General features: G+C 46.3%; 1 protein-coding gene across 2 annotated transcripts in view; it reads right to left on the reverse strand.

Annotated features, from left to right (window-relative positions):
- The window catches only part of GXYLT1 (glucoside xylosyltransferase 1), a 74,718-nt gene extending 60,852 nt beyond the window's left edge, over positions 1–13,866 (reverse strand). Inside the window, exon 1 of one of the 2 annotated variants that reach the window (XM_065418498.1) lies at positions 13,664–13,866. In XM_065418498.1, the coding sequence (XP_065274570.1) occupies positions 13,664–13,866 (203 nt within the window). Of the gene's footprint in view, positions 1–13,645 lie in introns of both variants that reach the window. The other variant, XM_065418490.1, reaches the window with a different exon arrangement.
- Positions 13,867–14,704: the final 838 nt, after the last annotated feature.

Genomic DNA, 14,704 nt, shown 5'->3' on the forward strand with positions numbered 1-14,704 from the left:
CTGTTGCTTTGACTGGTGATCACGGGACATCCTTGATCAATCACAGCTATGTTGGAGTTGATTGATTACTGCATGGACACTGCAGTCATTTGCTTTATGAGTAATACATACTGAAGAGAGACATTATGCTGAAGCATGTGCCAAGCGTTTCTTGGATATTGCAAAAGAATGGAATATTCAAATAAAAGTAACACTTAGTACTGACAGACAGGGCACGTAATATGATAGCAGCAGACAGTCATTTGCCTTTTGAACACAAGACATGCATCGCTCACAGTCTGCAGTGATGCATTACAGTGGTGCTCGGTGATGGTGGTTTTGAAAATGTGTTGACAAAATACAGAAAACTTGTGGGCCATTTCAAACACAGTGCAGCTAACAGTACAGAGCTAGGAATACAACAAGCTGCAAATGGACAGAAACAAGAACCTCCTCTACAAGGTATTTCAACCAGATGGAACTCCACATTGGGTATGGTTCAGCGCTTGCTTTGCAATAAAGTCACTAACACAGCCACCTTAGCTCTTCAAAAGCACAATCAGTACCAACAAGGATTTTGAAAAACTGTCAAAAGCTAGAAACACTACTTGAGCCCTGCAGATTTGTAACTGAACTCCTTGGGGGAGAATATTGTCTCCTGCTCCGTGGTTTTACTCGCATTCTGCCATATATTTCGTGTTATGGCAGTCTCGGATGATGACCCAGCATGTGTTGCTCGATTTAAGAACACTTTCACTGCACATTTGACAAAATGCAAAGATGATACTAATATGAGATTTGTAAAGATAGATACAGCACTCAACCCAAGGTTTAAGCATCTGAAGTGCCTTCCAAAATCTTAAAAGAGCAACACCCCGATGTGGAAACTACAGTACGTTACCCACCCAAAGAAAACAAAAACAAAAACACCCACACGTTCTGTTGGTGACATCTAACTCAGAGGATGAAAATGAGCGTGCACTCGTCCACACTGCTTTGCATCATTATCGAGCAGAACCCATCATCAGCTTAGAAGCATGTCCTCTGGAATGGTGGTCGAATCATGAAGGGGCATATGAATGTTTAGCATACCTGGTATGTAAATACCTTGCAACGCCAGCTACAACAGTGTCACTCAAATGCCTGTTCTCACTTTCAGGTGCCATTGTAAATAAAAAGCAGGCAACATTATCTCCCATAAATGTAAACAAACTTGTTTGTCTTAGTGATTGGCTGAACAAGTAGGACCAAGTAGGCTCTAAAGTTTTACATTGTTTTATTTTTTGAATGCAGTTATGCAAAAAAAATAATTCTACATTTGTAAGTTGCACTTTCACAATCAAGAGATTGCACTACACAATACTTGTATGAGGTGAATAGAAAAATAGTATATTTATTTTTTACAGTATATTATTTTTGACTAAATATTTGCAAAGTGAGCACTGTACACTTTCTATTCTGTCTTATAATTTAAATCAATATATTTGAAAATGTAGAAAACATCCAACAATGTTTAAATAAATGGTATTCTATTGTTTAACAGTGGACTTAAAATGGTGATTAATTGCGACTTTTTAAAATCTTGTGATTAATCACAATTGTTTTAATCATTTGACAACCCTGTTAAATACATCTCGGCTCAGATTTCACTCCTCTGATGAGCAATCCTGCTGCAAAATCAGGCCATTGTTACACTGAGGCCTTATCTACACCACACAGTTTTGTAGAAGCAAGTTATACAAACAATCAAAAACCAGTATAATTATGTTGCTTGTGCACGTTCATACAACGCTCCTTCTGTCGGCAGAGCGTGTATAAAGTTGGTGCTCTAGCACCGACAGCGAGAACAATGCACTGTGGGTAGCTATCCCACTGTGCTACTCACTACTTTCTGCAGCTACAAGTTGTGGGAAGACAGAGTGAATCTCAATGCATCATGGGTGCAGATTCAACATCCCATGATGCAGTTTTTTTCCATCCTATCATTCCATGGGCTTCCAACTGCATTTCATGAGATTTTTCAATTACTCCTGTTTACTGTGTGCCGGTCATCTGTCTGAAAGGATGGATCCCGCACTGCTCTCTAATGTTGTGGTCACTGTTATGACCCATTGCGGATGGTCACGCAGTATATCATGAACTCCCAATCTAAACAGCAATCAATCAGAATTGCCTGACCTGCTGTGTCCCATGGAAAAAAACCCACCAGATTACTTTTGGCATTCACGCAGCAGCTGCACACAGTGGACCATCGTTTGGGGCTCAGGAAACAAGCACTGAGTGGAGGGATCGCATTGTTATGCAGTTCTGGGATGACAAACAGTGACTGGAGAACTTTTGGATGCAGAAAGCCACCTTTCTGGAACCGTGCATGGAGCTCGACCCAGCACTGCAGCGCAAGTACACCGAAATGAGAGCTGCCCTCTCAGTGGAGAAGCACATGGCAATTGGTGTGTGGAAGCTGTCAACTCCAGACTGCAACCAGTCAGTTGCGAAGCAGTTTGGAATCGAGAAGTCCACCGTTGGGGCTGCATTAAAGCAAGTGTGCAGAGCCCATTAATCGCATCCTGCTACGAAGGATTGACTCTTGACAATGTGCGTGAAACAGTGGATGGCTTTGCAGCAATGGGATTTCCTAACTGCGGTGGGGCGATAGATGGCACGCATATCCGAATTTTGTCCCCGACTATCCTGCGACATCAACAGAAAGGGCTATTTCTCTATATTGCAGGCACTTGTGGATCACTGTGGGCGTTTCACTGACATCAACGTGGGTGGTCCAGGAAGGTGCATGACACACGCATCTTCAGAACACTGGTGTGTACAGAAAGCTCCAAGCATGGACTTTCTTTCCAGATCAGAAGATTCCAGTGGAGGATGTTGAAATGCCCATAGGGATCCTGGGAGACCCAGTGTACCCCTTGCTTCATGTGCCGTGAGAGTCTTACACAGGAAACCTGGACAGCAGCAAGGAGCGTTTCAACAGTAGACTGAACAGGTGCAGAATGACCAAGAATATGCCTTTGGCAGATTAAAAGCACACTGGCGCGTCCTTTATTGCAGTTTAGACCTAAATGAGGAAAATATTCACATGGTCATAGCAGCCTCCTGCACACTCCATAATATTTGTGAGGCTAAGGGTGAAAAGTTTCCTCCGGGGTGGAGCGCGGACACCAATAGCCTGGCGGCTGATTTTGAGCAGCCAGATGCCAGGGCTATTATAGAGGGGCACAACAGGGAGCTATCAGAATCAAGGAGGCTTTGAGGCAACATTTTGACAATGAGCACCAGTAATGTGTCTTTCTATACAGCACTCTGCCATGTTTTAATTTGCCACCTTGCATGAAAATTGTGATGATTCCTGACTGTGATTTGAAGTCAGCAAATGATCATATTGCCACTGAGTATTAATTCCAGCAGCAACAACCACATATAGAAGACAAATAGAGATTGCTTATCTTTCAGAGAGTTTGTTTTTATTAAATACCAATTAACAACACACATAAAAGGCTTGGTGGGAAGGGAGATAACAGTGCAGGGCAATGTAGGCTCTCATAGCTGCGTGTAAGCTAGCTATCATTTTGAAAGCTGTTCGAAGGGGTGGATTGAACAGGGTACCGAGATGTTCCAGGAAGTTGCAAGGAATGTGTGGGAGGAGTTTGGGGAGGGCACAGAAAGTAGTTCTGAATTGGCTGCAAAGGGAGGTGGGGGAAGCAAGCACGTGTTTGCCTGGAGCATGATTTAGGGACTTCAAAATCTCTGTTTACTCCTCCAACATTTATCATCCACTCCTGGCCCATTACAATTCACTCCTCGCTCTCCTTTCTGTACTGCCTGTCTATATTAATTTTCTCCTTCAAAGTCTTTCTCCACTCCCTGTGTTCTTGTTTTTTGGCCTCTGAGGATTCGAGCACCTCTCAGAACATGTCCTCCTTGGGCTCTTCCTTATTTGGCAGAGGCATTCTGCCGGTGTGTAAGGGGTTCCCCAGAAGGCCACGTCTGCAAAAGCACAAGTAACAATAAACAGAAGCATGATTGTTAGTTCACGCACAGCATCAAATCACTATTGTAAAATACCCCTCTTTTTACATATGAATCAGTTTCTCACTGTCCCTTGGCAAGCACACATCTCGGCGAACACCCTAAACATGGTGAGTTTGGCCCGGGGTGGGGGCACAAGATGGGGCAAAGGTTCTAGGTGGCTTTTTAAGGGGATTGCTGCAGGTGACTAGGGACAATATTGTAAATTCTGCCACCATTTTCCATAGGCCCGGGGGGGGCGGGGTGTCACTGAAGCCAATATCTCATTCCTGAGGGCAAGGATGCTTGTACATTTCTATCCCTTCACCCACTTCTAGAATACACAGAGCTAGGGACAGCTCTACCTCATATAACCGAGCAGCATCAACTCAAACAGATCACTTACCAGAGCTCTCCTCTCTGCATCATGCGTGCCAGAGACAGCCTGCTGGGACTAGCTAGATCCCTCCAGAGTGGAAAAGATGTCCTGACTCGCCACGCCACTGGACGACTCTGCCATGTGCTCCACCTCATCCTCCAACTTGAGCTCCTCATCCACTGTCCGCTATCTCCAGTCACGCCAAAGTATCCACCAGGCTCTTGGCGGTGGAGGTGGGGTCACCAATGAGGATGATGTCCAGCTCCTTAGAGAAGTGGCAGGTCTTTGGCCCAGCACCAGAGCGACAGTTTGCCTCCCTTATCTTCTGGTATGCTTGCCTCAGCTCCTTTATCTTTGCATGGCACTGATGCATGTCCCGTTCATAGCTCTTATCCAATATGCCACGAGAAATCAGACTGTAGGTATCAAAATTCCTACGACTGGAGCGGAGCCCCCTATCCCCACAATGCCAACAGATCCAACAACTCATCCTCCTCTCCCCACAATGCTAACAGATCCAACAACTCAAGCGGAAAAGCGTTTGCTGTATGGAGACGCTATGGTCAGCCAAGAAGATGTGATGTGAGCTCTCCGCACCGAGCAAACAGGAAGTGGAATTTCAAAAATTCCCGGGCCTTCAAAGGGGGAGGGCCGGATGCCTGTATATCTGGATGCAGGGCAGCGAAGTTCAAACTGCTGACTGGAGTGGTCAGGATGGGCATTGTGAGACACCTCCTGGAGGCCATTTACAGCAACATAACCAAGCGTGGTGTCTACACTACCACTTGGTCGATATAACTTTGCCACATTTTGTCACCAAACCAGGAGAGTTTTGTGGCAGAAGGAGCATTGCAATATGTACACCTCCACTGTTTTGTCGACAAAACCTGACTTTTTGTTGACAAGGCCTGAGTTTCTCTTTCATGAGTTCTAAATTGAAGCTAAATAGTCTGCCCAACTGGACAGTTGCATAATTTGGAGGAGATCATTGCCTCTGGTACCTCCTTACTTTTTCAGGTATAATACTACTCACGTGTTTTCAGAATCCACAAGCTGGCACCCCGAACCTTTTTTAAAACGCCATAATAGAGGCTCAAACTATAGGTATACCTCAAATTAAAAACCGTAAGAGGTCCAAAAAATGCCACCATGGCTAAAGCAACAGAGTAAAAGAGGTGGTTAGAGACAAAGACATCTTTTAAAGATTGGAAGTCACCACATACTAAGGAAAAGAGAAAAGGACAAACTGGCAAGTCAAATGTAAAAGTATAATTTAGGCAAGCCAAAAAAGAATATGAAGAGCAACTAGAAAAGGACACAAAAACTAACAGCACAAAACATTTTTAATATCAGAAGCAGGAATTCTTCCAAACATCAGTGGAGCCACCAGACACGATCAAGATTAAAGGAGCACTCAAGAAAGACAAGAAGCTAAATGAATTCTTTGCATTGGTCTTCACTGCAGAGGATGTGAGGGAGATTCCCACATCTGAGCCATTCTTCTTAGGTGACAAATCTAAATCTGGGGCAATTCCTTTGAAGTCAATAGAGAAAGTTTCAAAACAAATTGATAAATTAAACAGTAATAAGTCACCAGGACCGGAGGGTATTCACCCAAGAGTTCTGAAGGAACTCAGATATGAAACTGCAGCTCTACTAACTGTGGTATGTAACCTATTGCTTAAATCAGCTTGCTTACCAGATGACAGGCAGATACCTAATGCAACACTGATTTTTTTTTAAAAAGACTCCAGAGATGATCTTGGCAATTACAGGCCAATAAGCTTAACTTCAGTAACAGGCAAACTGGTTGAAACTCTAGTAAAGAACAGAATTATCGGACACATATTGGGGAAGAGTGAGCACAGCTTTTGTAAAGGGAAATCATGCCTCACCAATCTGTTAGAATTCTCTGAGGGGGTCAACAAACATGTGGACAAAGGTGACCCAGGGAATACAGTGTAATTGGACTTTGACAAGGTCCCTCACCAAAGGCTCTTAAGCAAACTAAGCAATCACCGGATAAGAGGGAAGGTCCTCTCCTGGATCAGTAACTGGTTGAAAGATAGGAAACAAAGAGTAGAAATAAACAGTTTTCACAGTGGAGAGAGGTAAATAGCGGGGTCTGCCAAGGACCTGTACGGGACCTGTGCTATTCATCATATTCATAAATGAACTGGGAAAAGGGGTAAACAGTGAGGTGGCAAAGTCTGTAGACAATACAAAATTACTTAAGATAGTTAAGTCCAAAGCTGACTGTGAAGAGTTACAATGGAATCTCACTAAACTGAGTGACTGGACAACAAAATGGCAGATGAAATTCACTGCTGATAAACGCAAAGTAATGAGCAACAGAGGGTCCCGTGGCACCTTTAAGACAAACAGAAGTATTGGAGCATAAGCTTTCGTGGGTGAATGCCCACTTCATCAGACGCAAGTAATGGAAATTTCCAGAGGCAGGTATAAATCAGTATGGAGATAACTAGGTTAGTTCAATCAGGGAGGGTGAGGTGCTCTGCTAGCAGTTGAGGTGTGAACACCAAGAGAGGAGAAACTGCTTCTGTAGTTGGATAGCCATTCAGAGTCTTTGTTTAATCCTGATCTGATGGTGTCAAATTTGCAAATGAACTGGCGCTCAGCTGTTTCTCTTTGGAGTCTGGTCCTGAAGTTTTTTTGCTGTAAGATGGCTACCTTTACATCTGCTATTGTGTGGCCAGGGAGGTTGAAGTGTTCTCCTACAGGTTTTTGTATATTGCCATTCCTGATATCTGACTTGTGTCCATTTATCCTCTTGCATAGTGACTGTCCAGTTTGGCCAATGTACATAGTAGAGGGGCATTGCTGGCACATGATGGCATATATAACATTGGTGGACGTGCAGGTGAATGAGCCGGTGATGTTGTAGCTGATCTGGTTAGGTCCTGTGATAGTGTTGCTGGTGTAGATATGTGGGCAGAGTTGGCATCAAGGTTTGTTGCATGGGCTGGTTCCTGAGTTAGTTGCTATGGTGCGATGCGTGGTTGCTGATGAGAATATGCTTAAGGTTGGTGGGTTGTCTGTGGGCGAGGACAGGCGTGCCTCCCAAGGTCTGTGAAAGTGAGGGATCATTGTCCAGGATGGGTTGTAGATCACTGATGATGCGTTGGAGAGGTTTAAGCTGAGGACTGTAGGTGATGGCCAGTGGAGTTCTGTTGATTTCTTTTTTGGGCCTGTCTTGTAGCAGGAGGCTTCTGGGTACACGTCTGGCTCTGTTGATTTGTTTCTTTATTTCCTTGTGTGGGTATCGTAGTTTTGAGAATGCTTGGTGAAGATCTTGTAGGTGTTGGTCTCTGTCTGAGGGGTTGGAGCAGATGTGGTTGTACCTCAGCGCTTGGCTGTAGACGATGGATCGTGTGGTGTGTCCGGGGTGGAAGCTGGAGGCATGAAGGTAGGCGTAGCGGTCGGTGGGTTTTCGGTATAGGGTGGTGTTAACGTGGCCATCGCTTATTTGTACTGTGGTGTCTAGGAAGTGGACCTCCCGTGTAGATTGGTCCAGGCTGAGGTTGATGGTGGGGTGGAAGCTGTTGAAATCATGGTGGAATTCTTCCAGGGTCTCCTTCCCATGGGTCCAGATGATGAAGATGTCATCAATGTAGAGTAGGCAAAGAAGGGGCGTGAGTGGACGAGAGCTGAGGAAGCGTTGTTCCAGGTCAGCCATAAAAATGTTGGCATATTGTGGGGCCATGCGGGTGCCCATGGCGGTGCCACTGGTCTGGAGGTATATATTGTCACCAAATTTGAAATAATTGTGCGTGAGGATAAAGTCACAGAGCTCAGCAACAAGTTGTGCTGTGTCATCATCAGGGATACTGTTCCTGACAGCTTGTATTCCATCTGTGTGTGGGATGTTTGTGTAGAGAGCCTCTACATCCATGGTGGCTAGGATGGTGTTTTCTGGGAGGTCACCAATGCATTGTAGTTTTCTCAGGAAATCAGTAGTGTCACGGAGATAGCTGGGAGTGCTGGTGGCATAGGGTCTGAGTAGGAAGTCCACATATCCAGACAGTCCTTCAGTGAGAGTGCCAATGCCCGAGATGATGGGCTGTCCAGGATTTCCAGGTTTGTGGATCTTGGGTAGTAGATAGAATAACCCCGGTCGGGGCTCTAAGGGTATGTTGATTTGTTCCTGTGTTAGTGTAGGGAGTGTCCTGAGTAGATGGTGCAGTTTCTTAGTGTATTCCTCAGTGGGATCTGAGGAAAGTGGCCTGTAGAATTTGGTATTGGAGAGTTGTCTGGCAGCCTCCTTCTGGTAGTCAGACCTGTTCATGATGACATCAGCAACTCCTTTATCAGCCTCTTTGAGGCTGCACATTGAAAAACATAATCCCAACTATATGTGCAAAATGATGGGGTCTAAATTAGCTGTTGCCACTCAAGAATGAGATCTTGGAGTCATCATGGATAGTTCTCTGAAAATATCTGTTCAATGTGCAGCAGCAGCCAAAAAAAGCTAACAGAATATTGGGAAAAGGCTAGTTAAAAAGACAGAAAATATCATGTCACTATCTAAATCCATGGTACACCAACACCTTGAATACTGCACGCAGGTCTGGTCACCCCATCTCAAAAAAGATATTAGAACTGGAAAAAGTAAAGAGAAAGGCCACAAAAATTATTACAGGTATAGAACAGCTTCCATATGAGGAGAGATTAAAGAGACTGGGACTGTTCATCTTAGAAAAGAGATGAGTAAATGCTTCAAACATGTCAAAAAGATAAGAGCTTGTTCAAGAGCCAGTACCATCAATAGAGAAACCCCATTCCTCTACTGACTGTAGCAAGAGTGTACTCTGTCAAGAAGACACAGGTCCAGAGTTGATTAATCCAGTAGAATCAAAAAGAGCATGTTGGATTTGGCTATCAAACTCTAGTAGAAAATCTCAGACATTTTCATAAGCTGAATGCACTTTCTATATCCATGGACATATGCCAATTAGATTATAGTTATGGTATTGAAAAGACTAAACAAGAACAATGGATGTTGGCACAAATCCTGCTACATCAAGTTTAACAGGACCAAACCTAAAAAGGCTGAAGGGGAAAAAAAAAGTCTGAAAGCTGACAAATAGCAGAGCAAATACACACATTTAAGTGCCCAACACAAAGGCCCTCCAGAAAAAGAAGCCTGTTTTATTTGTGAAATGAACATACCATCAGAAGTATCAGAGGGGTAGCCGTGTTAGTCTGTATCCACAAAAACAACGAGGAGTCTGGTGGCACCTTAAAGACTAACAAATTTATTTGGGCATACGGTTTTTTACCCATGAAAGCTTATGCCCAAATAAATCTGCTAGTCTTTAACGTTGTTTTTGTGGATACCATCAGAAGACCTCCATTAAGTTTCTACCCTTGGCATTAAGAGTCAAGTCTGCCAGTGTGCATTTCAGCTGAAAGACCAGCACTTGCTTGCAAAACTAAGTGCAGGGGACATAGTAGCCCAAGAGGCAAAGTATCATGCAAGATGTTTGGTATCTCTCTACAAACAAAGTCACAAAGAAGAACACTGACAGAGAAAAAACAGATGATGTTGCATTTGATTCCCTTTGGTGAACTGACTGACCACATACACTGAAGAGACAAGACTGAATAAAGGCATGGCTTCAGTATTTAAACTAGCAGATCTCATAAGGCTCTACATAGCTAGATTAGAACAGCTGGGGATGATACTGGCTGGGCACATTCACAGCACTGAACTAAAATCCCATATTCTTTCACACATTCCAGATTCTCAAGCATGCAAAGAAGGCCTTCAAACAGGATATTGGACATGCCCTCCAAAAAGCATATGAGAAAGACTGTGACAAAGAAGCACTTCACCTGTCCCGAACAGCTAAAATTATTCAAAGAGACATGATTGAAATGAAAACAGTTTACTGAATCATCTGACACAGGATACTAAGCAAAAGCTATGCCCAAGTCACTGCTGGCGCTGATGTCCAAGGTATTGGATAGTCCAAAAACATTAGAACTCAGAACAAGTTTCCATTCATCCAGCTACCCTTACTTTGGCACAACAGTTACAGTACAATAGCAACATCCATCGCTGCGAAGGAACAAAAAGTTTGTACCACAACTAAGCTCAAGAAATGCCTTTACAACAGAGGTCCCCAAAGTGTGGGGCGCACCCCCTAAGGGTGCATGGAGGAACATCCGGGGGCCATGGTGGGGCCCAGGCCAGCCCCCACAGGGGCGGGGAGGGAGTACCAACCAGCTCTGCTCCAGTCCTGCCCCCAGCCCCGTCCCCGGATCCCAGCCCCGCGCCTGGCCCTATCGCCAGCCTCAACACAGCTCTGCTCCTGAGCCCATGCCAACCCTCAGCCCCTGCTCCATTCCCAGCCTGGGGCCAAGGCTGGAGGTGGAGCCGCACCTGGCCCCAGGCCCAGGCCGCAACTGGTGGTGGGTCTGGGGCTGCAGCCAGGGGCCTTACCCTTGTCCGCATCGCCCCCTCCCCCCTGAAGCCGTGGCCCCACTCCTGGCCCCAGGGAGATGGGGGGATGACCCTCAAAAATGTGGGGACCACCACTTTACAATCTACATTCGTTTGACGCTTCATGCAGAGACATGAAAAAGCGAGCTAGTAGATACCTTTTTAAAACTTTGATTGTCCATGTCCTATGACAAAGTGTTAGCCATTTCTACCAGCATGGCAAACAGTGCATGCCAACACTGAAGAGGAGAATGTAGTCTGTCCTTTAAAGCTTTGTGGTGGCCTGTTCGTTACTGTGGCATAGACAACATAGTCCATAATTCCAGCTCCACACAGCAACAGACTCCTTCCATGGAATTGGGATATTACTTTTTCAGCATTGCAGTACTCAAGTGGAGGGAGTTGTCCATGGAATTCCCACCCCAGACAGACTGCAGCACCAGTGAAGAAGACTATATCATTTTCTGAGTCTTACACTATTGTGCCTCAACTGACCTTGAAGAAAACCAGTGCTCCCATCCTTGCTGCAAATGCTGAAATCAAGACTGCCAACTGATTACCCAAACCCTGCAAGAGAAGAATGCTTCTTGCCTTACTTATTCAAGCCACCCACAAGCCTGGATACCTTCAGTGGAGATCAAGCTATTTCCTGGGAAGCTTACCATGCCAGCAAACAGCCAGTGCCAGACATCACTCAGGTCATCACTGCACTTCTTCCCCACTTTTCAGCTGACTTTAAGTCTGTGACAATGATTCATCACACCATGGATGTACACCACCTAAACCATTTCAATCAAATTCATTTAAAACATCAATGTCATTCAACAGACCTTCACCTCTGTGCCAGGAATTTACTTACGGCATTCAATGCACCTGCACTGTGCTTTGCCAAGAATCCTTCTACAGAGGTACAAGTACATCCTTATTTCCCTTAATGTTACTAAATTGCTCTAGGAGAGAACTCTATAGTGGCCCCAGAAGATAGGTCACTACTCTGTTGGGGGAGAAGCGGGGCAGCGTTTAGAGCAACTGAAATTAATGTCAGTGGTATTCTTTTGTGGTCACCAAAATGTTGAAATTATTATTAATTTTATTAATATGGGTACCACCAGAGAGTAATTTAACCATGAATTCCTTTATTAAATAAAAAGGACAAATAGTATTTATACAATTGCTCTAAATGTCTAAATAATAAGGAATTACTACATTCATACAGTAACAAACATGCATAAGCATTTGATCAGAATACTCATGAAAGGATCAGTCCCGGGGATAACTCTCTCATCCTGGCTTGCTCCAACATGTTCGGATAGGATCGGATAAATACCCCATCAAGCCTTGCTCCTTTATACCGTGCTAAAACAACTGATGCCATATTGACCATTATTAGCTTAGCTTAAAAAAAAAAAAAAAAAAAAAAAACACACAAAACAAAACAAAAACAGGTTTTGGCCTGTTTGGGTATGACCCCTTTCTTCGCCTTGGCTAAAATAACATATGGTAGCTGGGACTCTCTCTTAAATGTATGGATCTTAAAACTAGCTGCACCCAGCATTTTATCTTCCCACAAAGGCCCATATTTTAAGATAACAGAGGTCTGTGAGAAGACACTAAACATTTATCACATTTAAAAAACACTTCTCTTTGTCTGTTAGAATCAGTTTATAAACAGTCTTCTATAATTTATAGACCCTTTACCCAGAAGCCTCCTTTTTGTTTTATTAGCCATATAACAAGCTTAGCATCCTCTGAAAACTTGTCTTACTAGATGCCACCTTCCTCTTACCTCATGAGCCTGCTATATTTCAAGGCCTTATTAATTTGTTTAACCACCTACACAAGCTACGAAGCACATGTATTTTCCTATCCAAGCTAAACTAACCTTACCTCTTCCATCCTACACCCTATAAAATTACTATAACTCGGCGGTTCTCAAACTTCATTACGCCACAAACCCCTTCGGACAATAAAAATTACTATATGGCCCCAAGAGAAGGGACCGAAGCCTGAGCCCTGCCACCACAGGTTGAGGGGACACGAGCCAAAGTGTGAGCCCCACCATCCTGGGTGGGGAAGCTGAAGCCCAAGGCCTTCAGCCCCACGGGCGGGGGAGCCTGTAACCTGAGCTCTGTCATCCAGGCCTCCAGCAGTGGGGATTAGGCTTCAGCCTCGGGCCCCAGCAAGACTAACACCAGCCCTGGGGTCCCAACCCACAGTTTGAGAACTGCTGCTATAACTGTGATGGGAGAGAAGATACTCCCCCCCCCCCCTTCACTGTTCCTTTGGGGATGTGACAGCAGTTTGTACAGAGACGCCGCCGTTTCTCCTGGGTGTCCAGCTGGGTCCCAGTCCCGTGCGGGGCAGAGACCTTGGCTAATCGCTCCCCTCACTCTGGGGGGCTTTTCCGCCCTGCCACGAGGAGACAAGCCAAGCCGCGGCACGGCGGGATTGTTGCATCTCCCGGCTGGCGGGGGACAGGGCCGGAAAAGTGCGTTCAAAACTGTCCTGTTGAAAGGCGGCTCGACCTCAGCTGGCGGCGTCCCCTAAACACCGCGCTCGGGCTCCCAGCGGGCCCCGCCAGGCAGGAGAGCGCCGCTCATGCGGGGCTGGAGCCACACAGCTTTGGAGAGACCCTGGAGCGGTCCCAGCGCGGGTCCTTTAACATCGCTACGGCGTAAGGGAAGGCGCAAGCCTGTCCGCACGGAGCCCCGCACACCCGGGGGCTCTTCCACACGAGCCCCGGCAGCACCAGCCCTTGAGCCCGGCCCCTCCCGGGCGGAGAGGAAGGGACCAATCCGTACCTGTCTGGCAGCTCGGGCTCCCCGCGGCCTGTGCTTCCCGCCGCCGCCGCCGCCACCCTCCCGCCGCCGGCGCGCTGTCTCCGGACGGGAGCGGCGGGGTCTCGGGCCTGCGGCTTCCCCCAGGCAGGCTCCTGCTCCAGGGCCAGCTGGCTGGAGCCGTAGAGCAGCGAGCACAAGCCACAGCCCAGGCACAGCAGCGCCACCCGCACGTAGCGCCGCATCCTGCCCCGGCGGCCGGGGCCCGACCGGCAGCGCGAGCCCCAACAGACACAGCGGCAGCGCGAGCCCCGCGTTGGGGTCACTGCAACGCTGAGGTAGCAGCGTCCTCCGTGTGGGAGGGGGCGGGGCTGGGAGGAGCCAGGTGCCGGGGGAGGGGGCAAAAGGGGGAAAGCGAGGGCGCCCCACGATGGCGCCAGCCAGGGCGAGGTGATGGCGGGTCGGCGGGGGTGGCAGGAGGAGCTGCGGTACAAGGGGGGCATTGGAAGAAAGGGAGCCGTGGCAGGGGCAGTAAGACACGGGGGCGTTTGCACGGCGTTCAGAGTGTGTGTCTCAGCACCCAACGTGGTGCGTTCAAAAGCCTTGTTAATTGCTGCAGCATTAAATAGTGGCTGGTTTCCAGTCTACCAGAGTCGGAAAACAGTGGCCGCGCTTACAACATACAAAGTAAAACAAAAAAATTCTCTTCTCCCCTCTCCCTGACTTGTAGGAGATGATCTGTCCTTTTGGGGGGGGAAACAGAAGTTTCCTTAAGTGGTTGCTTTCATTGCTGCTGTTGTGGTGAAAGGCTGATCCTGTTCCCTTTAAGGCAAAAAGATCACAGCTTTTGTCTTGCAAAGTAGCTGCTAGGAAATTACAGACGCAGCACACAAACCTGAACAGCCATTCAACCTTCATTAGGGGGGGAAAGTGTGGACTTAACTCAATGCATAGTAAAATCCTAGTGAAGACAAAGTAGATTTTTAGTTTTTACGGGAGTTAGCAGGTCATCTAAGTAAACCCTAGGTGCCCCGGCCTCTATTCTTTAACTCAACCTGCTAACACGTGTTAAAACTACAAACT

This window comes from Emys orbicularis, chromosome 1 (assembly GCF_028017835.1).
Source record: "Emys orbicularis isolate rEmyOrb1 chromosome 1, rEmyOrb1.hap1, whole genome shotgun sequence".
Classification (NCBI taxonomy): domain Eukaryota; kingdom Metazoa; phylum Chordata; order Testudines; family Emydidae; genus Emys; species Emys orbicularis.